The sequence below is a fragment of the Apus apus genome, chromosome 23, assembly GCF_020740795.1.
Source record: "Apus apus isolate bApuApu2 chromosome 23, bApuApu2.pri.cur, whole genome shotgun sequence".
In the NCBI taxonomy this organism is placed as follows: Eukaryota; Metazoa; Chordata; class Aves; order Apodiformes; family Apodidae; genus Apus; species Apus apus.
In genome coordinates, this window is record NC_067304.1 from 4014774 (window position 1) to 4042709 (window position 27936).

General features: G+C 60.6%; 1 protein-coding gene across 9 annotated transcripts; it reads right to left on the minus strand.

Annotated features, from left to right (window-relative positions):
• Window positions 1–4: 4 nt before the first annotated feature.
• PLEKHA6 (pleckstrin homology domain containing A6) lies at window positions 5–27936 on the minus strand. Of its 9 annotated transcripts, none has more exons than XM_051638853.1 (27): window positions 27626–27935; window positions 19303–19383; window positions 19041–19155; window positions 18850–18954; window positions 18677–18749; window positions 17763–17863; window positions 15516–15631; window positions 14802–15290; window positions 13858–14368; window positions 13404–13490; window positions 12520–12573; window positions 10534–10614; window positions 9099–9167; window positions 8601–8681; window positions 8238–8387; window positions 7719–7814; window positions 7163–7274; window positions 6908–7047; window positions 6108–6257; window positions 4976–5102; window positions 4746–4855; window positions 4071–4253; window positions 3554–3718; window positions 3196–3329; window positions 2939–3081; window positions 2137–2260; window positions 5–1645 (listed from the first exon to the last, which is right to left on the minus strand). In XM_051638853.1, the coding sequence occupies exons 1-26, from the start codon at window positions 27745–27747 to the stop codon at window positions 2145–2147; spliced, it is 3711 nt and encodes a 1236-aa protein (XP_051494813.1). In that variant the 5' UTR covers window positions 27748–27935; the 3' UTR covers window positions 5–1645; window positions 2137–2144. The 9 variants fall into 9 exon arrangements, with proteins under 9 accessions (XP_051494813.1, XP_051494811.1, XP_051494814.1 ...); XM_051638851.1 differs by having other exon boundaries at window positions 15516–15691; XM_051638854.1 differs by lacking the exon at window positions 2137–2260 and having other exon boundaries at window positions 15516–15691; window positions 27626–27936.

Consider the following 27936-nt stretch of genomic DNA (forward strand, 5'->3'; position numbering starts at 1 on the left):
AAACTTACAGTCTCTTTATATTTTATTTTAAATAAATTTGCTTTTAATAAAAGCAGAAAAAATAGATATATTTTAAATAGTGGTTTTTTTCCTCTCTTTTTTTTTTTTCTTTTATTTTCTTTTTTTTTTTTTTCTTTTTCTCTCTGATAAATTGGCAAAAAATCTGCTTTTCTTTAACCCATTGGCAGGGCTGGTGCCAACAACCCTGCGGACAGAGAGAGCTTAGCACAAAGCGGTACCTCCCAGGAAAGAAGAGAAAACCAAATATAGATATATATTATAAATGTATAATTTCCATAAAACATATATTAAGGCATGTAATAGCAAAATAAAGGGGCAGCTTTATGAGCTCAGAGGGCTGTGGGAGGCTCGGGGCTCCTGGGATCCCACCAGTATTGCTAAGATGGGGGGCGAGGGGGAGGCAGGGGGAGCACTGGGTGGGGGTCCTGGTGGGCGTTAGTGGGGAAACAGCTGCAGGATGGAGGGCATCTCCTCACTCCCCCCACCTTGCCCACCCCTGCCAACCACACCACCTCGCCTGCCACACCACTTTCCCAGCTTTATTTTCCCCCTCCCTCCAGAAAGCCAAAGAAACGGGAAAACCTGCTGCAGGGAAATTCAAACGCATGGAAAGGTCCGGAGCTCAATGGGAAGGTCTTGGGGCAGGACCCAGTGCCAGGTTTTCGGAGGGGCTGGGACAGATGTGACAGGGGGACAGCTGAGGACGAGCCCCACTGCCACCCCCTGACCCCAAGCCCCTTCCCCTTCTTGTCACCATCCCCGTCCACCACAGAGGGATCCTCGCCGAGCCCGCAGCTTCGCCGTCCCACCTCACACCCCAGCTCCCTGCTCTGCTCCTGTGCCACGTCCCTGTCCCTGGCCAGACCTGCTCCATGCCAGCAGGGCACCCGTGCCCTGGCCAGCCCTTGTACCACCCCTATTATTATCCTGAGCACACCGCTCCCCTGGGCACTTCCGTGTCCTCCCTCCTGTCCCAGCTCCATCCATTCTGTCCTCCACGGCTCCTCCTCCTGCTGAGCCACCAGCACCCGGAGTGATGGGACAGACCAGGCTCTGCTGGTGACCACCCCCCAGCCAGATGGATGCCAGGTTCAGGGCACAGGGAGGGGAAGAGGTGCTTGAAGGGCAGAATTGGAGCTTCCAGGTCTAACAGCAGGTGGAAGCACCATACACGGTGGGGACTGGCTGATCTCCACCCAGAAGAGCCCCTTCACAGACCTTTGGGAGACCAACAACATCACCACGGGTAGCCTGGGGGGCTCCACACCTCCCCAGGGCTGCTCCAGCAGGGAGATGGACACTGTGCCGTGGGCCAACACCACAGATGTCCCTGCCCAGCTGTCCATGCAAGCTTGATGCCCAGGACACCACCGATCTGTCCCCACTCAGGCTGGCTCCTCGGGGACCTCACTCCAGCGGACAACCTGCTGGCACCCACACGTCTCCTCTGGGACAGGGCAGAGCAGCATCTCCCCACTCGGCTGTGCCGGGTGGTCTCGCCGTCGGAGGGAGGGAAGGGGGTCCAGGAGAACCAAAAACGATGGCGAGAGGTTCGGTGCTGTGTCAGGGCCCTAAAACGTGGCCCCATGGAACTTGTTGGCACCGGCAGCTGCCAGAGCTTGAGCTGGAGGGAGAGGAAGAGAGCAGGGCTGAGCTCCACATGGGGCACCCGGTGGAGGAGCAGCCCCTCTGCCCACCCCACCACCCCTTCCTGCCCTAACCCAGCGCAGCTTCAGCTCCATACCTCCAGCTGCCTAGGGAGGACCTCCAACCAAGCAGGGGGACATTGAGTCCCCTCCAGTTTGCAGCACATGCCAGGGCGGGTGTCCCCCAGAGCCTGGCACACAGACCACCCTCCTTTTTGGTCCATCCATGGGCTCCCCCAGCAGCCTGCCAAGCCCCCCCTGCCCACACTGGTGTCCCTGGCTGACCCAGCTTCAGTATGGAGGACACTTGCACTTGGTCCATGAGAGGAGATGGGGCTGACGTGGCTGGGGAGATGTTAGCTGGAGCAAGCAGCGATGGACGGGCACTGGGCACAGGAGAAGCAGCCCCCTGCCCAGCCCCCCGGGATGGAGAGAGGATGGGATGAAGTAGGAGAGAAGAGGTTCTTACTTCACGGCTCAGACACGCATAAAATGGCTGTTGTCGGCGCCCCGGGATGGTTCAGACGAGAGGGGGTTGGTCGGTGGAGTCGGGGAGGCTGGGGAGGTGGGAGGGCTTGGGGTAGCACATTGAGCTGGAAACAAGAAATGGGAGAAGGGCATGAAGAACACAAGCTGCTGGCAGCAGAGAGGGGCAGGAGGAGACCCAGCGAGAGGTTAGCGGGGCAAGGGCAGGGAGAGCAAGGAAGGAAGGAAGGAAGGGGGAAGCAAGCGCCGTCAGGACAAGCAGCCACAGCAGCGCCCGGCCATGGTGCACACATGGGAGCTCCTGCAGGGCTCCTCATGGACATGGCATGGCATGGCGTGCCACCGTGTTCACATGTGAAGTCCCCCCAGGGCTCCTCATGGACATGGCATGGTGTGCCACCACACTCATGCATGAGCTCCCCACAGGGGCCCTCATGGACAAGGCACAGTGTGCCACCATGCTCACACATGAGCTCCATGCTGGGTTCCTCATGGACCAGGCGTGTTGTGCCACCGTGCTCACATGTGAAGTCCCCACAGGGTTCCTCATGGACGTGGCATGGTGTGCCACCAAGCTCCCTCTAGCACGGCGTGGGGTGCCCTGCACCAGGACTGATGCAGCTCGCTCTCCTGCCCACACCAGCTCCTCGCTCCTGCTGCCTGTGCAGCCCATGAGCTTGTCCTGCACCCAACCTGCCCGCTCTGTCCTGCCCTCAGCACTACCTGGGCTCTGCTCTCCAGGGGGGCTGGCAGGCTCCAACCCCCCGTGCCCACCCGTGCCTTACCCGAGAGCATGCGGCCCCGGCGGGAGGCCTCGGCAGCCAGAGCACACGAGATCTCGATCCTCTTCTCCTGCTCCTGCAGCTGCGTCTCGGGGTCCTGGGGGGTGTCCACCTCCCCCTCGCCCAGGGGGATGACGTTCTGCAGGCTGTGAAGAGCACCCAGCATCAGCACCCATGCCAGATCTCGATGGGACAGACCCCACAGGGTGCTGGGGTGCCCCCCGGGGTGGCTGGCATGGGCACGGGCACTGAAGTCTCACCTGGATTTGGCAATGAGGGTCTTGATCCTTTCCACCTTCTTCTGTTTCTCCTTCATCTCCTCGGGGCTGAGGGGCGTATCAGGCTCCAGCTCGATGTACCGCTCAGGGATGAGGACTTTGTCTGGCGTGGAGAGCTGGGGGCAGTGGGCAAGGGCTGAGCTGGGTGCCAGTCACCAGGGACACATCCCTACTGCAGCGCCCACCTGCCCCACTTGGTGTGCCCAGTGGCTCCATGATCCCAATGGATGAAGGATGACGGATCAACCTCCCCCCCCCACACCCCCAACCAGAGCAGGCTCTGGAGGGAGGGACACCCCATGCTCAGGCTGCCAGCTCCTTCAGGATGGCCCATCCTCACCTCCTTGTTGATGTCCACGTCGTAGTGCTGCGGCTCCAGCTCCATCTTGCGCAGCCGGGCGATCTCCTCCTGGGGGGTCTCGTAGACCTTCCCGGGCTCCTCGGAGCGCAGCGCGGCCTCCAGGTCAGAGATGTCCACCTCGTGGATGCTGCGGTGCCGCCGCACCTGCCAGGGACCCCAGACCCCCTGAGCTCCCTCGGGATGGTGCATTGTCCCCTTCCCCAGCCCCCAGTGTCCCCTCTGCTCTGTCAGGCACCCCAGGCACTCTGCAAAGCAAAGGCCGGTTTGCCTCAGCCCTGTGGTGGTGCAGGGGAAGGTTGGAAGGAACCTCTGAAGATCATCTAAGTCAAATCCCCCTGCTAGAGCAGGACCACCTACAGTAGATCACACAAGAAGATGTCCAGATGGGTTTTGAATGTGTCCAGAGACAGAGACTCTACCACCTCCCTGGGCAGCCTGTCCCAGTGCTCTGTTGCCCTCACAACCAAGTGTTTTCCTTACGTTTAGGATGACTCACCACCTTGTAGGAGGCAGGTGCCTTGGTGCCGGGGGTGTCGGGCTGCTGGCTGCCAGGGAGCTGCAGGCTGCGCCGCTTCTCCTTCATGGAGCCGCTCTGGTGGCGCTTCATGCGGTCAATCTGCTCCTCCACACTCATCTTCACCTTCATCTCGTTGGCGAACACGGCGCTCTTCGGCCTCTCCTGGGGAGAACCCAGCCCCATGGTCACACAGCCCGTGCCTGCAGCAGGGTCCAGCCCCATCACAGAATCCCAGACTGGTTTGGGGTGGAAGGGATCTTAAAGATCATCAGGTTCCAACCCCCCTGCATGGGCAGGGACACCTCCCACTGGACCAGGTTGCTCCAAGCCCCATCCAGCCTGATCTTGAACATCTTTGGGGAGACACAGTTTCCCTGGGCAACCTGTGCCAGTGTCTCACCAACCTCATAGTGAAGAATTTCCTAATGTCTAACCTAAATCTCCCCTCTTCCAGTTTAAAGCTGTGACCCCTCATCCCATCCCTCCCTGCCCTTGTCAAAAGTCCCTCCTCAGCTTTCCTGGAGCCCCTTCAGGCACTGGAAGGTGCTCTGAGGTCTCCCTGGAGCCTTCACTTCTCCAGGCTCAACACCCCAGCCCCCCTTTGCTAGCCTAGCCCCACCACCCCAGCCCCAAGCCCCTGGCTACAAGCCCTACCCGGGAGCTGAGCCCGTTGGCCATGCCACTGGTGCTCCTCCTTGGCAAGCCAGACGTGGTCACCACCTCCTCCTCCGCTGGAGACTTGGTCCTGGGGGGGACGATGCCCACTGCAGAGCAAACAAAAACACCAGGCTGAACCCCCCTGGGGACCCAAGACTGGGGCTCAGCAAAGTGCTGGGGGCTCCTGGCAGCCACGGGGAGCAGGACCCACCACCCCGGTTTCATACCCTTGTTGAGCGCCGCTTGCTTCTCCGCCTCCTGCTCCTGCCGGCTGTGCAGGAGCCCCTCGGCTGGGGGCCCAGGGGGGGCTGGTCGTTGTGCCTCTTTCTTGCTCTGCTCGAAGCTTGGCTTGAGCTGTGAGAAAAAAGCAGGTCCCTGGTGAGCCCCTGTCCTTCCTGGGGCCCATGTTCTGCCTGGGGACAGACCGCTGCTCTCCGCAGGCACGGGGTGACATGCAGCCTGCAGACACGCTGCCGGGAGCAGACAGACACACAGACACCAGCCAGGTGGCCCCAGCACACCCCAAAGGTGCAAGGAGAGGGGCTGGGAGGGCTCTGCAGCTCTTGCCCTGTTATGTCCCGGGCCATCAGGGCCAGGCTCTGGTCACTGTCCCTGTGGGACAGCCTCCTACATGGGAAAAGGGGTGAGGATCCTGCCACAGTTTGGAAGTGGCACCTGGGAGCCCCAGGATGGGGACACCCTGGCTCTGTGCTGAGCTCCAGTAAGGTCCACTTGCCACGTGTGCCCACACTGGGGTCCAAAATTGTCCCCACCTCAGCACAGCCACTGCCAGCCCCTGCATGCTCCCATCCTGACCCTCCCAGCTGCAAGGGCACTTGTGTCTCTTGGTGTCCAAACCTGGTCCCTTCTCCCTGGTGGGAGCACAGCTGAGGCATTACCAGGAATTCCTAAATCTGGGTTTGCCCTTGGTGAGGCAGAAGTTGGGGGTTCACCCCCGTGGGCAGAGCTTGCCCAGCACCACAGGGCAGGGAGCAGAGCAGAAGAACAGTGAGAGGTGAGGGCAGAGGAGAACAGAGGAGCCAACACCGGGGCTGCAGCAGCTCTGGGAGCTGCCCAGGATGAGCCAGTCCCTGTCCCTGAGTGAGCACGGTGGGTGCCGGGGACCTGGTGGGGACAGGAGGGCCATGGAGAGGCTGCTGGGGGACACACATTGCCCATTGCTCCCCTTGGGGAGGGCAGGTACCAGCCACACGCTGCTGTCCCCTAGCCAAGTGCCACCTCTGCGCTGTCCTTGTCCTCCACGCTGGAGTCCCACCACCTGCCTCATCCCAGTCCCTGCCAGCTGATGTTCGGGGGGAGGAAGAGGACGGGGCCACTGCTCTGGAGAGGTTTTGGTACCTGTCCCCTCTTGGCCTCGCTGCCCTGGTGCCAGGCAGGGGAGGTGGGGTACGGCCAGAGGCGGCTCTCGCCGGGGAGCGGCGGGATGGTCGGAGGAGACTCCAGGGGAACGTAGGACTTGGGGAGGGGAGGTCGAGGCGGGCCTGGTTCCTGGGGTGGAGAGGAGCATGAGAGCAGAGACACTGAGAGCCAGGAAGGAAGAGAGAGTTAGAAAAAGATCAAGACAAGACACAGCGGAAGCGTCACACGAAGGAGGGAGAGCAGCCGGCTGCTGCTGCTGGGGCCCTGCGGCCTCCATGTCCCCGTGCAGAAGGGCCAGGCAGAGCCTGGGGGGTTGGCAGCCCCCAGGAGACATTGGTATCACTTGTGCACAGCCAGGTGGGTGTGGAGTCCCCAAATTCCAACCTAAGCTTCATGCGGATGAAGGTGAGACCAGCACTGCTGGACCTCAGGTGAGGGCAGCAAGAGGGGACCGTGGTAGCAGTAGGAGCTGGTCCTGAAGCCAAAAGCTGGAGCTGAACATCTCTCAGCCTTTGGGGCTGCTTGATGCAGGAGCCCAAAGGCTGCAAAGCCCAGTCACATCCCCTGCAAGGACTGTGGACCCAGATGCCACCAGGGGACACTACAGCCCATGCACGTGCCCAAATCTTTGCCCCAGGCAGAGCCAGGAAGAAACCCAGCCTTGCTCTGTGCCTGGTGCCCACCCAACCCCTGACAGCAAGGGCTCAAACCACCCTGTGAGCCAGGCTGGGGACCCAATGGTGGCCAAGAGGTCCCCAGGGTCACCCTGGTGCACTCACCTCAGTGGGTCCTGGCTTGGTGGGTGAGCCCTGGGAGCCAGAGATGAGGGAGAAGGGGCTGAGTGGGCTGGTGATGCTGGCCGAGCTCAGGGGGCTGGCAGGGCTGTTGGAGCTGTATGTCCCTGAGGGGCCGATGGCCACTGTGGAGAAAAGCAGGAAGAAATCTGTGCCCCAAAGCCTCCACCTCACTGGGGGTGATGCCCCACGGGATGCTGGAGTTGGTGCTGTGCCAGGGAAGGGATGGCCCCTGCTCACCTCTGTGCTTGGCAGTGTCCGTGCCCCGGGATGGGTTGTTCTTCCTCAGCCCCTCCATCACGTCCTGGATCCGCCAGATCTCCTTCTGGATCTGCCGTTTCAGCATTTCATTCTGGAGGGGAGAAAGGGCAGCAGGTCAGAGAGGCTCCCACCACTGCCAGCCCCACTGTACCCCAGCCTCACTGCACCCCAGCCCCACACCAAGCCGTGGGACCCCGGGGGAGTTCAGCTGAGGCAGACTCAGCCCCAGGGGAGCCTAAACCATCACACCCATGACTTGTCTCCTGCCAGGAGCCATCACTCTGCTCCCCCAGGCACCTGCTGTGGTGTGGGGGGGAACTGACAGAACCCCAGGCAGCACGGGAAGTGCTGGGGTGCAGCCCCTCAATGGCACCCAGGTGCCCACAGTTCCTCAGCCCCTCTGCCCTTGCTGTGGACACCAAGGGCTGAGCGTGGAGCAGCCACTTGCAAACTGGGTCCGTGGAGGAGAACCAGGGGGTTTCCACCTCTGTGGGGGGACCTGGGGAATGGGGAGGGACCCTGGGGCCCCACTCACCTGGATGTCCAGGTTCAGCTGCTCCCAGAGGTCATCGTGCAGGGCAGACACCTCACTCTCCAGGCTCTCATACTCAGCGGTGCTGTTTGCCAAGGCCTGGGGAGGAAGTGGGTTGGTTTTGGGGGGTGGGTTTGGTGGGTTTCCTCCCTGGCTGACAGCAGCCCCAGCCAGCACATTGTGGGAGCACCCAGGAATGCAGGACGATGCTACATCCAACCCACTCCAAGCTGCGGGGGGTGGAGGGGGTGGGAGTGGGGGGTAGCAGCTCTGCCACGTCCCAGCCAGGCTGTGTCCTGGGGGTGCCTGGTGCCCACAGAATGGGAGCAGGAGCTGAGATGGCTCTGGGCACACACTGTGAATGTTAATTTGCTTTGTCCCCAAAGAGGAACTCTGGCTCATTTAGGACCCCAGCCAACCAGTGGATCTCCCTTCTCCCTTTTTAAAATTTTATTTATTATTTTTTTTTACAGGAAGGGAGGAAAGGGCCTGGGGGGGTGGGGTGGGGTGGGGGCTGGTTACCGTGCTGGCCTGGGACAGCTCCACACGGATGTTGATGAGCTGGTTCTGGAGTGATTCCTTCTTGTGCAGCAGCTTCTCTGGGTAGGCTGGCTGGCTCCCAAACATCTCCAGCTCCTGGTGTGTCCCCATCAAGGCACTCTCCAGGCTCTCCTAGGGAGATGGGAGGGAGATGGAGTCACGAGAGCCTAACAGCTGCAGGAGCTGAAGTCCCTCTCCTTATTTAATGCGTGGGAAGTTCCAGGACCATGGGCACCTCTCCCAGCTCAGAAGGACATGACCCTTCCTTGCCATGAAGGTGCTGCCTGGGCACAGCCATCACCTTGCAGCCAGGTTCATCCCTGGCTTGAGCCACCCACCACGTACCTTCTCTGCTCGGAGCTGCTGCACCAGCCTCTCCTGCTCCCGCAGCACCTTGTTCTGCTCACAGAGCTTCCCCAGCAGCTTCTGTCCCCAGGAGGTAAAGAGAAAGGAAAGGGAGGATGAGAGCTCAGTGATGGAGTGTGTGGAGTGTCCCCGTGCAAATGTGCAGCCAGGACATGTCCCACAGGGCTGGTTTGATGGGACAACGCCTGGCCCTGGGGAGGGTTTCCAGCCCTCTGCCCCTCATTGCAGGGACTTCAGCCCCAGCCAGGGTGACACTGGCCGAACCTGGACTTGGGACAAGACCAAGCAGTGAAGCTCAGCAGAGGATTTTAGTCCCCAGGCTGCACACACCACACTTGGGGCAGCACCAAGTCCCAGCCCGGCTGTGCGGGGCCACTCAGCACAGCTCCCTGGACGGGGACAGCAGACCTGCTGCAGGGGACAGTGACAACAGCACGGGGCAGCGCGGGGACACGCAGGACAGACGTTTGCACTTACATCAGTGTCTTGCTCGCTTATCTTGTAGGTGTGCAGCGGCTCCCTGTAGGGCTCCGGGAACGGCGTCACCTGCAGGAGGAGCGTGGGGTGAGCCCGGAGCCCCTGGGGAAGGGGAGGCAGTTCCCGGCCCCTCTCCCCCATTCCCGAGAGCAGGGAAGTGGCGGGGTTGGGGGCGGGGGAGAGATGGAGTCGACGGGTGTTCCCTGCAGCCGGCACGGTCAGGAAGCAGCAGGTGCTGGGATGAAGGCACAACCTCCCTCCCCGTTCCCAGCCCATGGGCTGGGTGAGCCCTGGGAATTAGTTGGAGACAACCTCTCCCCAGGACGCCAAGAGCTGAGTTAAAGAGATGCCTCGTGAATCGTTAACTGCCTGGTGTGCAACTGCCACCATTTCACAGGCAGGGAAACAAAGGCAGAAAGATTAAGCTGTAATCCCACTTAGCAGAGTGGAAACACCTATAAATCAGCAGCTGCCTGTTTACCATCCAGCTTCTCCGTGAGTCATTTTCCTTTCCTGGAAATCTAAATTACTAATAGGACCTCATCAATTAAATGTCTCCAAGATCTCAAGATGAAAGGTGGAAGATATGAAGAAAGGGATCATTATTGCTAGAGAGCAAGATGCTACTTTAGAGCCACTTAAAACCATAGGACAATGCAAATAGACCTGAACCTGGGAAATGCCCAGTGAGGCTGGAAGCAGAGCCTGGTGGATGGAGATGCTGCTGAGAGTCCAGCAAGCCAGAGCATCTCAGCAGCTCCAGCTTCACCCTCCAGCATGTCCCTGCTCACAGCAGATGGAAACAGGCACCTTCCTTTCATTGGAGAACCTTAGTGATTGCCTGGAGATGCTCTGGGCAGCACAGAGGGGCCCCAGAACCCTCTGCCTGGGGCTGGCAGCACAAAAGGGACCCAGAGACATGTTCCCAGGTGTTGGGATGTGCCAGTGCTTGGAGCTGTAGCCCAGCATCAACTGGGACATGCCAATGCTTTCACAGCCTCTCTGGCTGGGGGACAGCACAAGCCTGAGCCTCAGGGGGTAAAAGGCTGATTCCTCTCCTTGTTACAGCAGTTATTGCTTTGGTTAAGAGCATTGGGCTGAATTCCTGTCTTGAAGTCCTCCCACACCTTTTCCTTGCCTCAGCAACACACAGAAGGTGAGCAAAGCACCCAAGTCCAGCCTCAACAAGGAGGAGAGTTCAAGAGTGCTGAGTCCCCAGCTTGTGCTCTCAGCACAAGGATTGACTGGGTTTTAATGGCTCATGGGTGGATTAGCAAAGCCTGTGATGGACTAGCAGGTCCCCGAGAGCATGATGTGCTGCAGCAGCATGGATGCTGGAGTCTGCATGAGTGGAAATGGCAGAAGGTGACCTAAGGGATGGAGAGCAGGGTGGCTGGTGTGGCTGCCATGCACGGCCTGCTGGCCGGAGGCTTACTTGCATGTAGAGCTGAGCCCTAGGGGAGGAGGTCTCCACCATCCTGTTCACCATACTGATCAGGGTCTCACTCTCGCTCATCTGTGGCAGACAGGGAAGGAAAGCAGAGAGGTCAGCAGAGAGGAGCTGGAGTGCTGCGGGGCTCGGGTGCCCTGGGAGAAGTGGGGTGGCCCATTCCAGGAGCCCTCAGGACATTGGGCTGCAAGATGCCACCTCCAAGAGATGTCCCAGGCTCTTGAGCCATGTGGAGACAGCCACCCCAGGCTGCTGCTGCTCCATTTTGTGCAATCAAGAGCATCCTGGGCTGGTTGCATGCCCTGAAAACATCATTGAGGGGAAAACACAGGTAAAACAGGAGCCACCTCAGAGCTGGGCAGCAGCAAACTGCACACACAGACACAAGCTTGCACAGAGACACCTGTGGCTGCAGCACACAGCGTGGTCCAGGCAGACAGACAGACCGACCCTGCTCCTCGGTGCCCTGCCTCAAGAACCTGGGATGGCTCAAGGCAGAGGTGAGCTCCAAGTGATAGGGAAGGTGATGGAAGCCTGGGCTTTGGGGACAGCAGTGTCCCCCCTCTTCAGTCCGGCAGCCTCAAGCAGCACAGCCAGGTGGGAAGGGGGTGATCCTGAGGAGGTGGCAGATCGTGGCTGTGCTGCCGCGCAGGGCAAGGAAGGGATGGTTTTTGGCACCCCTGTGCATTCCCTGGGCCACTGCCAGCATCCCTGCCCTGAGCCCTCTGGGGCAGCAGGACAGACCCAGGCCCAGGGTCAAAGGGGTAACAGCAGTTTAAGCACAAACCAGAGACCAAACCCTGAATAGGGGCAGGTGAGCAAGGTGGGGAGCAGCCAAGTGAGCCATCCCCTTGACCAGACAAACACGGAGAGAGCAAACAAAGCAGTGAGCTCTCTGAAAAGAGATACTCGACAGCAGCACCCTGAATTAGTCTCTCCAGAGGTCAGCAGCAGAGGAGGAGGAGATGCAAAGCCTTTTTAGGGAGTGTTTTAAAGAGCCTCAGAGAGCGAGTGCTGCTGCCGACGGCTGTGAAATAACCCAGAGAGCTTTTATTGCAGCGAGTGCTCCGGCCTGTCCTTGGCTCTTCTCCAAGGCAGACACAGATCCTGGCGATTACTGCACCGATGGAGATTTGCAGACTAATGAGATTGTCTCTGGAGCAGCTCCCTTAGTGCAAGCCTGGCTTTTGCAGGCAAGTGCCTGGACTGCACCACCGGTTAACAGCTCCTGTCCCCAGCTTTGACGCCAGCTGGTGCCTGTGGTTCCCACCCCACCAGTCCTGGGGTCTCTCCCAGCTGAATTACCCCCATCCCGCTCCTGGGATGAAGTCTGATCACTGTTCTCCAAACACCCCCTTGGCAACGCAAAATCCTGGGAGCTGTTGCTTTGGTGTCAGTCCCAGAGGGTGCCTCACCCCAGCCCTGCACCAAACCTCTGGCCTTCAAGGAGGAACAAGGCCAGAGCACCACCAAAACCACCTCCCCACAGCTTACCCAGAACGAGGGGCATGAACCCCAAAACTCCCATAGCACCTTGGCTCACACTGATGTTGCAGCCAGTGCTGGAGGTGGGGACATGCTGGCCAGAATGGCCACATGGTGCACCAGTGTCCCACACCACCCTGAGCCAGCACCGTGCAGACCAACCTGGGGAGGGTTTCAGAGCTGCTTCCCCCACACCCCACGATCCTGGGCATGTGGAAATCTCCCTCGAGACACCCTCCCCCACACGCTATCTCTGGCACATCACACAGAAGGCACTGTCAGGGAAAACGTTTCTGTCAAGCAATGAGCAACCCTACAGACAGGAAGGGTGGAAGAAGGAAACCAAAGACGACTCGTGCTGGTTTAATGCCAAGAAGGGTGAGGATGGATGTTAGGGGACGAGATGCTGTGCTGGGAGGGGAGGCCGCTGGGGACAGGGCACATGGGGATGTAAGCAGCATGAGGCTTGCAGCCAGCTCTGCCTACCTGCTGGTCCAAATACTCTAGGTTTCTTTGCAACTGAAGGTCTAAAAGTTCATCCTACCAGGAGCCAGCAGGCATGCGGCAAGAAACGAACACACGACATATAAAAGAAGAAGCAAAGCGGTTAGGTGAAGGCCACGGAAATGTGAAGCCCTCTCAGCCTTGGGAAGCCAGGCACCTCCCTGGCACAGAGCTGGGAGAGCTGCCCTGGATGTGCCCTGCGGGAGACCTGCTCTCCTCCCGGATCTCCCTCCTGGCTAACGGGACCTCGGAAGAGGCACAACCCTTTCCCTGCGTCTCCGGCCGGCGAGGATGGATGGCAGCATGGGTGGCTTATGGTAACTCGTGCTTCTCCCTCCTCCAACAGCCAGTCCTGCCCTGTGGTTTGGGGTCTGGCCTCTGCAGGGGAACCTCCTGGTCTCACCCCAATGGCTCCAACCCCTCAGTGCTCCAAGGGGAAACAAAACACAGGAAAAAGCAGCAGCTGTAGCCAGAAGTGAGGAAGCAAGAGGGGGAGAGGTGCAGGGTGGGTGCCAGCCTCAGCTGGGGATCACCCTGGAGGTAACTAGCCTGGCCCATTGTCGCAGGGTGTACAGGAGTCCAAGGGTGTTCCACTGCCCCTGGGAGCTGCAAGGCAGGGATTGGGGGCCCTTCCACAAGGACTTCTTTCAGGTGTGGCCAGGAAGGATCAGAGACATCAGCAAAAGGACTTGTGGTCCCGACCTGCCCCAGAGTAGCCCAGCTCTGACCCACAAAGCTGCCCCTGGAGCAGAACAACTCCTCCTTGGCCATTTGACCAAGGAGTCTTCAAGCTGGCCCACCTCCCCAGGGGACTCTGCACCCCAGTCTGACAGGGCTCACCCCCCCAGTGCCAGCAGTGTACATACCATTTTGTCGTGGACGGTGGGAGATGCCGGGTAGTGGTACGGATACATTCCCGCCGGGATGGGCCGTCTGTCACCCAGATAGTCATACTGAGGAGAGAGGAGACCCCCCACCCCCAAAACCAGAGACACATGAGAGAGGTGTGAGAGGCCAGAGAGATCTGCAAGGGAAGACCCCTCCTCGGGAGCATGTCACCCGTGGTGGCCCTGAGCACCTCATCCCATCCCCTCCTGCTCCATCTCTCCAGGCAGCCAGAAAGGAACAGCCACAACCTGGGGCAGCCTTTCAGGACAGTGAGGAAGGACCTGAAGCCACCAGCTGCTGCAAGCCACGGTGACATTCTGAGGCCAGGCTGTGCAGGCGGAGGGAACAAGCTGTGCTGCAGCCTCCCTGCCCTGACATCCCCGGTGAGGGGATGCCGACCCCAAGCACCCCCCTGCACCAACAGGCCTTTACCTTTGGAGAACTGATGGATCTCCTCATCATGAAGGTGGTGGGGTCGGCGTAAATCTCGTCTCCCCGGGGTGGCAGCCGCTCGAAGCGGGCGCTGGGCGAGCGGACAGGGGAGTACACCCGTGCCCGGCTGTAGGAGCCCTGGCTGGGGGAGCGGGGCACGGAGCGGGAACGGGGCTGCAGTGACATCCGCCGCAGGGACCCCGAGGCTGCATCCACCTCATCCAGGTACGTCGGTTGCCTCCCAGGACCAGGAAGCCAGAGGGGGACGTCTTGCCGGCCGAAGCCGGGGTGTTCCTTCCAGTCGCGGAGCTGGTAGGTGCCCCCGTTGCGGAAGGAATGTCGTTTGTCCTCCAGCGCCCAGGGCGGGCTCACCCGCTCGAAGGCGGGCATGGAGCAGATGCTGTCGGGGCGCACCCCGGGTGGGTAGTACTGGTAGTCCTCAGGGTACTGGGGTGAGTAGGGGGAATAGTAGTCGGGTACCCGGCGAGACACAGGGTAAAACCTGGTGGGGCTGGAATAGGGGAAGAGAGCCGTGAGAGCTGCGCTGGTGACCAAGCTGTGCCCAGACCCTTGCTCCACAGCCAGGGCTGCCAGTGGGTGAGGACAGCGTTAGAGCAGGCAGCTCTGACAGTGTCCAGAAAGCTGGCTGGCTTCTCTCCTCCCAGGGACCCCATGTTGGTCTCCACTCCTGGCATCCATCCTCCCAGGGACCCCATAATGACCTCCCTTCCAAAACCCACCGTGCGTGGCTTTTTGGGCCATCCCATACCCAGCTCAGAACTAGCACATGCGATACAGCCCAAAAAAAGGAGATTTTTCTGACCCCAGGAGGGAAGAAAGCAGATAGGAAGGGGGAAAACATTCCCAGAACATCACCTGAGGGGCGGCCCTGGAGAAAAGCAGCAGGACCCCCCTCTCCTCTCCTTTCCCCCCTCAGCCCTCACCTCCGCAGCTCCTCGGGGGGCACGGCCCCTCGGCGTGAGTTCACCCACTGCTGCAGCTGCGTCATGGAGCTCTTGCGCTGGGCGATCTTCTCGGGGTGGGTGCGGGGGGCGAAGCTGCGGCGCTGGGCCAGGCCCTCCCCGTCGGGCGGGGGGCAGGCGGTGCTGCCGGGGCGGCTGGGTGACGAGCAGGGCCAGCCGTTGGGCTGGGGAGGCCTCTCCGTGCTCCCCGGGACCCGGGCTGCCTCAGGGTAAGGACTACCGGGCTCCGAGGGTATCTCCTGCCCGGCGATGCCGTTGGCTTTGGCCAAGGGTTCCTTCTTGCTCTCCATCCTCTCCGACTTCCTCTCCATCTTCTCCGAGCCGCGGCCATCGCCTTCCCCCCGGGTCCTGGCGTCGGGGTCGGCTTTGGGGTGCTCGCGATGGGTGGTGTTGCGGTGGTGGTGGTGGTGCTTGCTGGGGGGGATGTTTTCAGAGTCTGGCTTCTCATGCCTGGAAGGTGCCGAGATGGGAGAGAGCGTTACCCTCCCTTTGCAATGCCCCTGGGGTGGCTGGTAACATCCCACCCTCCCTCAGCTCTGGGGGGCCAAAGCTCCCCAGTTCTGTCCTCCAGAGGGACCCTTGAACTCCCAGAAGGTCCTGGACTGTGGTGCACAACCCTTCCCACCCCATCTCCAAGGGCGGAGTGGTGGCACGGGGAGACAGCGGGGTGCTGACCTCTGGGTTGGGGGGATCTGCACCCGGGCAGCTTCGCCCATGGCTTGGATCCAGGACTCCTGCTCCTCCGTGTTCTCAGCGCTGAAGAAGTACGTCCGGATGCCGGCGTGCTCGGCCTGGGGAGACAGGGACTGCTCGTTACTGGCCGTCACCTCCTCCACCCAGCACACCGTCACCTGCAGGAGGGGCAGAGAAGTGGGGAGAGACACAGACAGGAGGGTCAGAGCTCCATCTTCACCCCGGCACAAGGTCCTGCTGCTGCAGGGGAAACAAAGCACGGTCCTTCCCTCCCTTCCCGAGCCACCCACATCCTCACTGACACCAAGCAGGAGGAAGGCTCTGCAGGCAGAGCTGGCACCAGCCCTTGTCCCTTTTCAGGGGATGTCCTGGGGCCACCAGCCCCTTGCAGCCACCCTCATGATGCTCAGACCACCCCAGCATCAAGCAGGTCCACGCGGGGTGGGCAGAGGGGTCAGCATCCCAGCAAGAGCGGCAGAGCTGCCTGGAGCATTGTTATTCATGCAGGGTTAAGGGGAAGGTGGCTTCTTGGCCCAGACAACATTTCTGGGGGAAAAAGGTTCACTTTTGGTCCAAGGAGTCAGTGCCCACTCTCCACCTGGAAGGCAGGTCTGGCTATTTAGGGCTTTTTTGAAGCTTCCACCTTCCCCCTCTGTGGGAAGGGATGGGAGGCAGTAAGGAAAGCAGGTGTTTTTTTTCCCCCTGAAAGAGTTTCAGGGCTCAATTTTAAGATAAAATAAAATTTGAAAAATGGAGGTGCAATTAAAACCCTCCCTTGGGTTTCCCTCTTCCCCAGAGCATGCAGCCACCGTGCCCAGCCACAGGGTCACCTCCTGCAACCCCCAGGCACTCCTGCCTCCAAAAACTCTGCAGCCAGAGCAAAAGGGTCATCCCCTGGGTTAGTGCAGGGGGGGGGAGCAGAGCATGCTGGAGAGCCCCTCACCCTTCTGCATGCACAGGAAACGCACGGAAGTACTACCTAGGTGGTGACTGGGTGCTGGCGTGGCAGACGGGCACGAAGAGTGACCTCCTGTCCGGGGATCCTCGCCCGCGGAGAGAGGAGGGAACACAGACAAGGGTCAAGCCACAGTGTGGCAGGAGAGCAGGTGCTGCAGCCCAGACCTCTCCTGGCTGTCAGGACCCTCTCTACCCTCCTCTGAGCAAAAACCATCACCCCCCAAATAAAAAGCTCTGCGGTGCAGATGGAGCTGCAGGCACGTGTCTGCAGAGCTGCTCGTGGGCGGCAGCTTTGCAAGGCTCCTTCCCCACCGGTGTCATGAGCCAGGAGACATTTTGTCACCCCCAGGTCATTCTCTGCAGGAGCTGCAGGCAGTGACACCTCAATGGTTGCCAGCACTTGTCCCTAAACCATGCTCAGATGCAGCTTAAATGCAGGTTTAAGGATGGCAGTGACAAAAGTTGGAAAACTCACCAGCAGGGCCCTGTGGGGACCCCAGGCACCAGCAGGAAGGGGCATGTTGGCTTTTTGCACAAGTGGACATGGGTACAAGCTGGCCTGTGCACCAGCCCATGGGCAGCACAAGCAGCGGTGCTGGTGAAGGCACAGGGTGATGCTGGTGAGTGCCATGGGGTGCCAGGGAGCAAGGGAGAGCCAAGGTCTGCTGCTGGGGATGGACACAGGAGAGCCCCAGCAGCAGCAGCCACCCTCCCACTGCTCTCCTCTCCACACCAGCACAGGCTGAGGAGCAGCTACCCCCTTGCAATTACATTTTCCTTTGCTTTGCACACCAGTCAAAGCATATTAATCAAAAAAACAGAGGAGCTGGGGACACCTCTCTCTGTGTGGCTCTGGGAGCGCTGCCGAGAAGCACCACAGCAGCGGGCAGGGATGGGCTGGCCAGGAGCAGTGATGGGAGGGGAAAGCAGGGCAGGGAGAGGGCTGAGAGCACTGCCTGCCAGGGCAGAGCTGCTGCTCACCCTGCACCAGCACCTCTCCGGGCTGGGAGCAACAGTGCACCCCAAGAGCAGAGCCCTGACAGCCTGGGGGGTGGGGACAATAACCTTGGAGAAGCTGCTTTGCCCCACGCGTGCCTCACTTTCCCCAGCAGAGAGCAGGGTATCCCTGGGGGGTTACTGTGCTCACCCCTTTGCCAAGCTCTCCCCATGCCCCATCACCAAGAAAGCAAGAAGAGGGAGCAGCAGGGACCCTGCGAGCATCACTGTCACCCCAATGCTCTGTCCCCTTCCCTCCAAGCCCCCAGCACTGACCTTGAACGTGTGTTTCCTGCTGATGTTGTCAGAGGGCTGCACAGCGGCCACGCGGAAGCTGAGGAGGGGGATGCTGCCCAGGATGCTCTCCTCCTTCTCATCTGCTGGGCAAATGTGAGGAGTTACACACACAGGGGGTGCTGGGAGCCCTGGTTGCCCCCCAGTAGGGACCCACCAGCAGCTGTGGGAAGAGGGTCCCATCGCTCCTTCCCACAGATAGGGAGCCCACCTGTGGGAAATCACTGCCTGCCTGTTGCTGCCCGCTCTGCCTGCCTGGGCTGGGCTCCCACCCAGGCTCTGTTCAATTATTCATGCCCACCCAGGGCTGCTGCCAGGGCTGGGAGCTGCCAGGGAGGCTGGGGAAGGAGCCCACATTAACCCCTTGAGTCCCCTGCGTGGCACACATCTGTACAAAAGGGTGCTGTCACCTGCTGACCCCTCTTCCCATACTGGCAAAACCTGCTCCAGGCTCAATAACAGCCCTGGGGTTGCTTGCAGGTGCCTGGCTTGGGGAGACCTTCTCATTCTCTGCAGCCACGTGAAAGGAGGTTGGAGCGAGGGGGTGTCAGTCTCTTCTCCCAAGGAACAAGCAACAGAAAGGGAGGAAATGGCCTCAAGTTGCACCAGGGGAGGTTTAGATTGGATATTAGAAGAAAATTCTTCACTGAAAGGGTTATTAAACACTGGAACAGGCTGCCCTGGATGGTGGCTGAATCACCACCCCTGGCGGTGTTTAAAAGCCGTGTAGATGTGGTGCTGAGGGACGTGGTTTAGCACCAGATTCGGCAGAGTTGGGCTAAGGGTTGGACTTGATGATCTTAAAAGTCTTTTCTGACTGGAACCATTCTGTGGCTGGTGGCCACAGGGTGGCACGAGCCATAGGGGGAACCTGGAGCAGGTACTCGCTGTTGTACCTTTGTAGTAGAAGAGGCAGCGATCCACCAGCACGAACCAGCGCTTGTTCCACTGCTTCACCCCTGAGCTGGCCTGCGAGAGAGGGGCAGTGAGAGCAGCACTCACCTGCAGAGAGGGGCAAGGGGCTGGCACGGCCCTGGGGGGACACCTGGCACGGCAGGGGCTCAGCTACCTGCTTGTAGAGCCAGCCACTCTTGGTCACAGCAGCGTTGGGGTTCCTCTTCATGGAATTGGAGCGCTTCCCGAAGGCGATGCCCTTGCGGGAGGAGCGTGAAGCCTGCAGAAGGTGAGAGAAGATGCTCAGTCCCCATGGAGGGGTTCCAAGCACCCCACTTGCCATGCTGCACAGCTCTGGGTACCCACCCGTCCTCCAGGGCGCTCTGGGGGCGCCTCTGACACCATGGTGTGGTTGGAGGGCTCGCTGGTGATGGTGGCCGGTCGCTTGCTGCCCGCTTTGCTTGACATGTCCAAGGTTGGTCTGCAGCACAGGAGAGCTGAGTCAGCAGAGCTGCATTTCTCCACCCTGCAGGAGCTGGCCCCTGCACCCTCACCCCTCAGCCCAGCCCACCTTGTTCCCCCATCACAAGCCAGACCCCAAAATCAGGGGAGTCGGGAGCCAACCTACTTTTGCAAGTCAAGCCTTGAGTTGTCCTCAGGGACCTGTCCCGTCACTGGGTGCAGGAATGTGTTCCGCCTTTCATTGTGGCTGTGAGAGACAGCAGCAGGTGATGGTTAGCACAGAATCATGGAATGGTTTGGGTTGGAAGAGACTTTCAAGATCATCTAGTTCCAACCCTCCTACCATGGGCAGGGACACCTCCCACCAGCCCAGGTTGCTCCAAACCCCATTCAACCTGCCCTTCAACACTGCCAGGGATGGGGCAGACCCACCAGCACAAGCTGTTGCAGCTGGATCAGGCCAAGCTCAGCCCAAGCCCTGGCACTGGCTTGCAGCTAAAGGCAGATGCCACCAGCAAGGTCGGGCTGGCAGCACCAGGAGAAATGAGGCTGGGATCTCACTGGGCTCAGCTGGCAGCATTTGCCATGTCCCTGCCCCATCCTGTGGAGCCAATATTGCTGGGCAACCCTCTCACACGCTGCTGGAGCTGTAGCAGGAGGAAAGGACATGAGCCCCTGCATGTTCCAGGCTCCATCCTGGGAAGTTTGCATTGGAGCCCATCCCTGTGACATTCCTCCTTCTCAAACCTGCCAGGCACCAGGACACGGGTGCCCCGGCCACCTACGAAGCCAACACACCAAGAGCCCGGAATGCTGCCGAACTTCTGCGTGTCAGCAAAACAGGGGAAGTTTGAGCAAGAAAACACAGCTGCCAAGACCATCCCATCCACACACGCTTCACCCTGAACCTGGGCTCCAGCCAGGCTCTGAAGATGTTAACTGCTTTCTGCCCAAAAAAAGCCTTGCTGAGCTGCTTCCCCTTGCAGGTCCCATCCTGCACCCTGCCACAGATCTGCTTTCCACCAGCCCTCCTCCCCATCACTGGGGGTCACCTTAAAAACCCAGGCAATGTGTGTGCACCCCCCAACAAGGGGCAGTGCTTGTTCCCAAACCTCCCCGGCTCTGAGCTTTTCTGTGCCACCACCAACACGAGTTATTGACAGGAACAGCCTGCCCAATGCTCTGACAGCAGCAAGGTGGGAGGGGGGGATTCTTTCACCTGGGGCTGGACACACTCATTCCTAGACCATTTGCCCCCCAGCAATGACTGTGGAGGGGCACAACGTGGAGGTACTGGGGCAGGTCCCGGGCCCCCCATGATGCTGACACACATTGAGGATGCAAACAGCACCCCGACAACATGAGCCCTGGAAAGTGGGGGCTGCCCTGACCCACCCTGCCCAAACCCCAGCTGGGAATGTTCCCCCAGCCCACAACACTGCACCACAGCAGGTCTCTGTTCCCATAGGCTGTACTCTCCCCTCGCCCCACTACAGAGTGCAGGACACCCACCCAGCTTTGCAGCCCCCACGGCTCCTCCTGGCACCTACCCTGGTGCCTCCCCCCACCCCTAGTCTGCCCCTACCCCCAGATCCATCAAGACCCCGGGAACAGCCGGGAAACCTCCTTAAACCAACCAGCACTTCCCCCGGCTGACCCCGCTCCAGAAGCTCCCGAGTTCCATCTCCTCCCAAGCACTGCAATGCAGCAGCCACTGCCCCAGCTGAGGGTCCCTCACCACCACCTGCCTGTGGCCCCCTCTGCCCAGCCCCCCCCCAGCCCACCTCGGGGATCCTACCTCACCCTTCGGTCCGCCCGAAACTTCAGCATGATGCCGGGGGCCCTCGCAGCTCAGCGCCGGCTCCCGGCTCCCACCATGGCAGCGCCGGGCACGGCCAGCCCCGTGTCACCTGCCTGGTGACATCTACGAAGCGACGGCACATGCCATGGGGGCAGCAGCCCCGGGCGGGCAGGGGGACGCGGCAGGCGGCTGGAGGGTCCTCGCTGTACTCTCCCAGATTATCCCAGTTCCCCGCGCCTGGGGCATCAGCTTTCCGGGGGAATGGGAGCTCCGGCGGGTGCCGGGGGCTCCGGTGCAGGCAGGGCTGGAGAGCCCCGGTGTGCGGCAGCCCCGAGTGACGGGGACAAACGGCTGCCGCTGGCGTCCCCGCGCAGAGGAGAGGCGAAGGGCAGCGCGGCACACGCCGCCTCCCCCCGGCCCCAGGTGCAGCGCCGGGGAGCAGCGAGGGGCAGGAGAAGGGCGAGAGAAGCAGGAGCGGGAGCTGCCGGACACCCCCAGCCCACACACCCCGGTAGGGCAGCAGTGCTGGTGGGCTTCTGCCCGGGAAGCTCTGGGGGGGGGGGGGTGAGGGTTGTCGCAGGGAGGGAGGCAGCCGCGCTGAAATGAGCTCTGCTGCTGCCCTGGATTCACTGGCTGCATCCCTTCCCCCTGCTTCTGTCCCCAAAACATCCCTGTCGTCCCCCCCTCCCACCCCGCCAAATGTCGCCGTTTCCCTTCCCCAGGTCACACCCAAGGAAAATCCCGGGGATCTGAACGGGCACAAGCACCAATCACCGAACAACCCAGCAGCTGCAGGGCAGGGAGGGGGGGGACCCGGAGCATCCAGCAACGGGCCTTCAGCCCCCCAAAAAAACCCGGGGACCCCTTCACACCCCAGCAGGCTGAAAGTGAGGAGCCCCGGAAGCAGGATTTGGGGTGACCCACCCTCTTCCTGGGCTCAGCACTTTGGAAAGCGAATGCAAATCCACCAGGACTGTTACGATAATGCCCTGGGAGGGAGAGAAGGCAGCACTGACATTTCAAAGAAACCTCCAAAGAAGGAAGCAGAGCACAGAAAGCCAGCTGGCCTCCATCAGGCCACCTCCCCCGCTCCGCCAGCATCCCGGGACCACCTCGGGACACACCAGCCCATGGTGTGGCTCATCCCAGCCTCTCCTGGCCATTGCATCATCCACCTGCTCCTCCAGAAAACCAGCACCCTGAAGTCCCAGCTATGTCAGTCCAGCAGCCTGGGGCAAGCTGAGGCAGCACCAGTGCCCAGCTCAGTGATGCTCCCTCTGCTCCTTGCCTGGCACAAGTGGTCCCTGCCAGGAGGGTGGCATGGAGCAGCCGGGGACAGGAACCACAACTCCAGTGTGGGCAGAGGATGTGCCAACACAGCAGCATTACTGCTCCCAGACATCAAAATACACCCCTTTAGGGCACCCTGGGAACAGAGGAGCTGCTGTCCTCCTTACAGGCACATTGCCAGCCACCAGCCACAGGGCTACTAGCCACATGTGCAGGGAGAAACCTGCCCACCACTACAAGCACTGGCAATACCAGCCAGTGCCCACACTGCTGGCAAACCCACCCGGTGCTGGCTGTTCCCCATGTCCCCCACAGGAGCAACTCACCTGCTCCTCCATCACCGCCACCCTCCGCAGCGAAGCAGCCAGGGGTCAAGGTCCCCCAACGGCCCGTGGATGTGTGCCAGCCCTCTGCTGTGTGCCAAAGCCAATGCTCACCTGGTGGCAGGGCCACCACGGAAGAAGGGGAGCCACTAGGCAAAGCTGTGGCCCTTTTTGGGGAAGGCAGCCCTGGGGGACAGTGTGGCAGGAGGAGAAAAGACAGTTCCTGGGTGTGCAGGGTGCTGTAGGTAGGAGCCACAGAGTGCCACCTCATCCAACACCCCAGCTGAGTGGCACCAGGGCCTGTGTCAGGCTCAGGGGCTGCTCTGGGAACCTTTAACCTGGGTTCAAGCCTGGAGCAGACGCTGTTTTCCCTGCACCAGCTGGGCTATTTCACAGCCATTAGGATCTGGGGGTGGGCAGGGATACAGCATCGGCCACAGCCCAATGGGTGGACACGCTCCAGGGCTCCCAACAGCAGCTCAGGGGTGGGGGGTGGGCTCCCCCAGACCTCCCAGGAGGGCTGTGAGGGAGAAGAACTGGTGTTTTTCCTCAGGGTAAACATGAAAGAAAAAAAACTTCTAAACCTCCTCCTGCTTTTTCATAGAAGTGAGGAGCAAGAGAAGGGAATAAATGCAATAGCTGAAGAATGAGCCTTCACTCAATGCTACTTTTCTTCCTCTTCCTCAGGAGGAAGTGGGTGGTGGGGAGCAGTGGGTCGGTCCCCAGCACACCTTGCTGTGCTCCTGCCAGGCAGGATTCCCAGTTGGCTGTGCTGGGATCCCTCCTCATCCAACGTGGGGCAGACGGGATGCACTGTGGGGGTTGGACAAAGCCAGCTGAGGGCTGGTGTGGGGTGCGTGGTGGTGGGGGGTCCTCTCCAAGAGCTCAGAGCAAGCTTGTAGAGCTGGATGCAGCCAAGTAGCCCCTATAACCGCCCCCCCAGCATGGGGCAGACGTCAGCTACTGGGAACCATTCCCACACTGTGGCCCCCCCGGGGGTGTTAGGGCTTCTGGCTGTTATCTGGCGGCTGGGAGGGCAGGAGGAGGGGATCAGCAGGCTCACCGCCCAGGCACCAGAGCCTGCCAAGCCCTAAATCCAGAGCAGAGCAGCCAGGCAGGGCGGGGTATGAGGACCCCGACCACCCCGGTCCTCCCTGGGGTGCGATGCCGGAGCCGTGGGGCTCCCCTCCCAGCCCTCACTGCAGGCTGACGTGGTCCCCCCCCAGCTCCCAGGCTGGCTGCAACCTTATCCAGCAACCTCATCCTCCCACGCCCCAGCCCAAATTCCAGCTCCAGCAAGCTCCTTGCCACCCCAGCCCCTCAAGGGGGGCTTACCAGCATGGCTGCTGGGCTCTGCCAGCCCAGGACCACGGCAGGCAGGAGCAGGAGGAGAAGGCAGGTGGCCAAGGCTGCCTCCAACCCCCCTCTGAAGTGATAATGAAAACCCTTCATCTGGAGGTTTCTCCCATGTTCTCGGGGCGAGCATCCAGGCAGCTCCCAAGCAAGGGGCTTGTGTGGCCACCGGCCAAACACGCCTTGTGCGTTGGCCTCCTTCCTCTGTTTTTCTAGCCCTTTTTTCACCTCTCCCCCTCCTCGTGAGCCACATCCCTCTCCTCCGACCAGAGTCCTTGAAAACCCTTTTCTCCCACTGAACTGCAGCGCTCAGCACCCACGGGAAGGGACGTGGAGTCACCTCATCACCCATGGCCCCTGCAAGGGGGTTGGGAGAAAAAATCCATCCTCAGATAAGCAAGTGGAAACTGCCAAGTCCCCACGTATCCTGCCCAGGCCAGGAGCAAATGCATTATAATGTGCTAATGCACAGGACTCCCCCCCAAGAGGGCTGAGGGTTCAGCTCTGCCCCATGGGGCCAGTGCAGTGTGTGCACAAGATGCAATCAGAAAATAAATAATAAATAAAAAAGAATTGAAATTAAATTCTGCAGGCGCATCATGAGCGGGTCTGGCGGAGTTGCTGCAGCCAGGGGACAAGTGCCAGTGTCTCAGCTGCTCCAGTGTCCCCATGCGGGGCTGTCCCCAGCTCCAGCTCTCTGCTGAGCAGGGCCATGGCTGCAGCTCCTTCAGCCCCCGTTGGATGACTCAGGCAGGAAAATAAATAAACTAGCCCTTAGCACTCCCCACGCCCTCGGCAGGGCTGAGCTGGCCATGGGGTGTCCTGTGCCAGCCCCAGCCAAAAGCCTGGGCTACAATCCGGTGGGAAATGCTGTTCTGCATTTCCCTGGACTTGTGGGAACTACATGTCAGCCCTGGGAGAGGGCAGCAGAAGGAGAAAGGATTGCAGGGGAAGAGGAGATGGCAGCAAACGTGGGATGGAGAGTTACAAGAAACGCCCCCCGGGCTGACCAGGCGCTGCCACAGTCTCATCAGACCAACTGGCACCCTGGAATTCCCAGCTTCTGCTGGATTCACAGCCTTTGGGAAGAAGGCATTTTATGGGGGGGCTCAAAAACCAGAGGCTGGGGAGGTTTCCCTCCAGCCCAGCCCCGCGGTGCTGCCGGCTCCTGGCGCAGCAGGGACCAGCAGCCGCTTCTCCTCCATAACCTCATCCCTGTCCTAATCCCGGCCCCGCCATCCAGCTGAGCAAGCGTTTCCGGTGCCGCGTCCATCAGGGCTGGGGGCCAGCAGGCAGCACAGCCCTTCGTGCTAACGAACCCCTGCTAATGAACCCCTGCTAACGAACCCCTGCCGTGCAGGCACAGCCTCCTCCTGCACCCGACTCGGTGCCGGTACCGGGGCACAGCCCAGCAGCCCCTCACCACACTGCCCAGCCATCCTCTCCAGTGAAGCTGTGGCTGGGATGGGGCCAGGGAGGCAAAAGCAAAGGTTCATTTTGATAGAATAATTTGGGTTGGAAGGCACCTTTGAGTTCATCTAGTCCCAACCCCCCTGCATGGCAAAGGACACCTCCCACCAGCCCAGGTTGCTCCAAGCCCCATCCAACCTGCCCTTCAACACTGCCAGGGATGGGGCAGCCACAGCTTCCCTGGGCAACCTGGGCCAGGCTCTCACCACTCTCACAGCAAAGAATTTCTTCCTAACATCTAATCTTAATCTCCTCTCCCCCAGTTTAAAACCACCCCATTTGCCTCCTGCCCTCCTCCGTGCTGGGTGCTGCCATGAAACAACCCCAAGATGGAGGGGGCCAAAGGGTGTCAGTCCCAGCACCCATCCCCTCTGCCACCTCACCCCTGTGACAAACTACAGACGTCACCTGCCACCGCAGCAGCCAGGCAGGGAACACCCCAGCTCGCCACCCACCACTGATGCTGGTGAGAGCCTCCCCGGAGCAAGCAGCCCCCGCACAGAGAGCTTTGCCCCACACATCTCAGGAGGGTTTTGGTGTGACAGGAGGCAGCCAGCGAGCACCACGGCCAGGCCAGGCTTTACCACCCGCTCCTGCAAGCACACGCTCACCATCAACCCTGACACACTCGCCATCAACCCCATGAGTCCCCGTGGGAGCCTTGCTGGGATGGAAGGCAAAAAATCCTGAGCTGGATCCAGTTGGGAAGGTTGTTTTTCTGGGTTGCAGAGCCGGGGCAAAGTCCCCAGCGAGGGCGGATGGCAGCTCCTGTGTATCCATAACCCGCATGCAACGTCACCGCCACCACGCAGCCTGGCTAGCCCCGAGCAGGGACATCCCAGCTGGCCGGGATCCATGGGGATGGAGAGTGGGAGAAGCCCCCTCTGTCCTCAGCATTGTAGAGCAGGATGGCCAGGAGCAGGGGGAAGTCAGGGGATTTCCAGGGAACAAAGCAGCTGCTGGCAGCCAGCATCGCCAGCGGCGGGGAGGGCGAGTCCCCCGCTCCCGCCCCAGCTGGGGTCGGGAAAAGCACAAAAAGCACCAAGAGTTTGTGTTTTATCTCCCTGGCAACCCCTGCTCCATCAAGGGAATGGCCCACGGGGTGGCCCAGCCAAAATCACTGCTGCAGGAACAGAGGGTTTGGCAGAGCAGCACCCTGTACGCATGGGGTGACATATGGGAAGAGTCACAGCAGTGTGACAGGGTTGGCCAGCACCTGGGACACAGCAGGTCATGGTCCACACCCTGGCAGTGTTTGGCCCTGCTTTAACCACATCACTGTCACCCCTTCTTGGGGACAGAGCCCAAATCCCACACACACAGGATCGCCAGGCTCCCCGAGCGGGACAGGGCAGCCCCATGGCAGCAAGCTGCTCTCCTGCAGCATCACCAGCCAAGCATCCTTCCCCCAGGGATTAAATCAGTCATGGACAGATGGAAATACACACTGCAGGGCTTGGTGGTGAGGGACCCGGGTGGCAGGCTGAGAGCACACCAGGCTGGACCACAGCAGACACTGAGAGGCACAGGGCAGCAGCACAGGCGAGGAGACACAAGACACCAAGAGTGCTTATCAGATCAGGATGCAATCCTTCAGCCTCCTCCCCCGCACTCTACAGCCTCCCACAAATCTGGGACCACTGTGGGGTTGCAGACCTCCCCTCTCCCTTGGCCTGGGGCCACAGGGCCAGAGAGGCAGGGCCAAGGCTTGTGGCTGGGCTTGGAGCAGCCACCAAAACCCAGGCTGGGGGGGGAGCAGAGGTGCCTGGGCAGCTGTGATACCACCAAAGGTGATCCACCAAGGCAGTCTCTGAGCCACAAGCCAGACCCAGACCTGGAGGGTTTAAACCTCTCACTAAGCTTCTTAAGAAACCACTTCCAGCGGGCAGAAACACCCGTCCCAGGCAATCACCGGCACGAGGCATCAAAACAAACCCGGTCCCAACCCCTCCCCAGGCTGGGCAGGTCAGGAGCAGGGATTATGGCATCGACGCTGGGGAAATCCTGCTGGGACAAATCCTCAGCACCTGCTTAACCCATCACACCCGACAGTCACACCAGCATGGCGAGGGTGCCGTGGTGCCCTCCCTGCCCGCCGGATTTCCAGCTGCGTGTGCCCCTCACCCTGGTGGCCACCCTCGGGTGCCACCCGGCTGCTCTTGGCCACCGCCAGGCACCGGTCGCAGACAATGGCCCTCGTGTGCCACGGCCGGGCTCCACACACACACACACACACACACAGACACACTCACCGGTGCCACCAGGCGTCCCCTCCGTCCACGCTGCCTGCCAAGCCGGTGGCTTCTCCCGCAGCCGCAGCCGGGGTAGATGATTTCCTTCCAAGCCCAGGGAGACCGTCCTCGGTATCAATCATTAACAGCCACGGCAGCTGCCGGCAGCCTTAACCCCCTCGGCCCCACGGCGCCGGGGGATGAGCACGGGAAGGGATCCTCTGCTCGCTCTGGAAGCCCCTTCAACAGCACCACAGGGTGGCGGGGTCGCTGCAGCCCAACCCAGCGGGGATGTAAAGGGATTTCCAAGGGGTTTCACATCCCCCACGGAC

Bases quoted from the DNA above. Each gene is read 5' to 3' on its own strand.
- PLEKHA6 (XM_051638851.1), bottom strand. From the start codon at position 27,747: ATGATTGATACCGAGGACGGTCTCCCTGGGCTTGGAAGGAAATCATCT. The intron at 7,815-8,237 runs GTAACCAGCCCC...CTTCCTCCCCAG, and splicing joins AGCTGTCCCAGGCCAGCACG to GCCTTGGCAAACAGCACCGC. The intron at 3,719-4,070 runs GTGAGTCATCCT...GGTCCCTGGCAG, and splicing joins CACCTGCCTCCTACAAGGTG to GTGCGGCGGCACCGCAGCAT.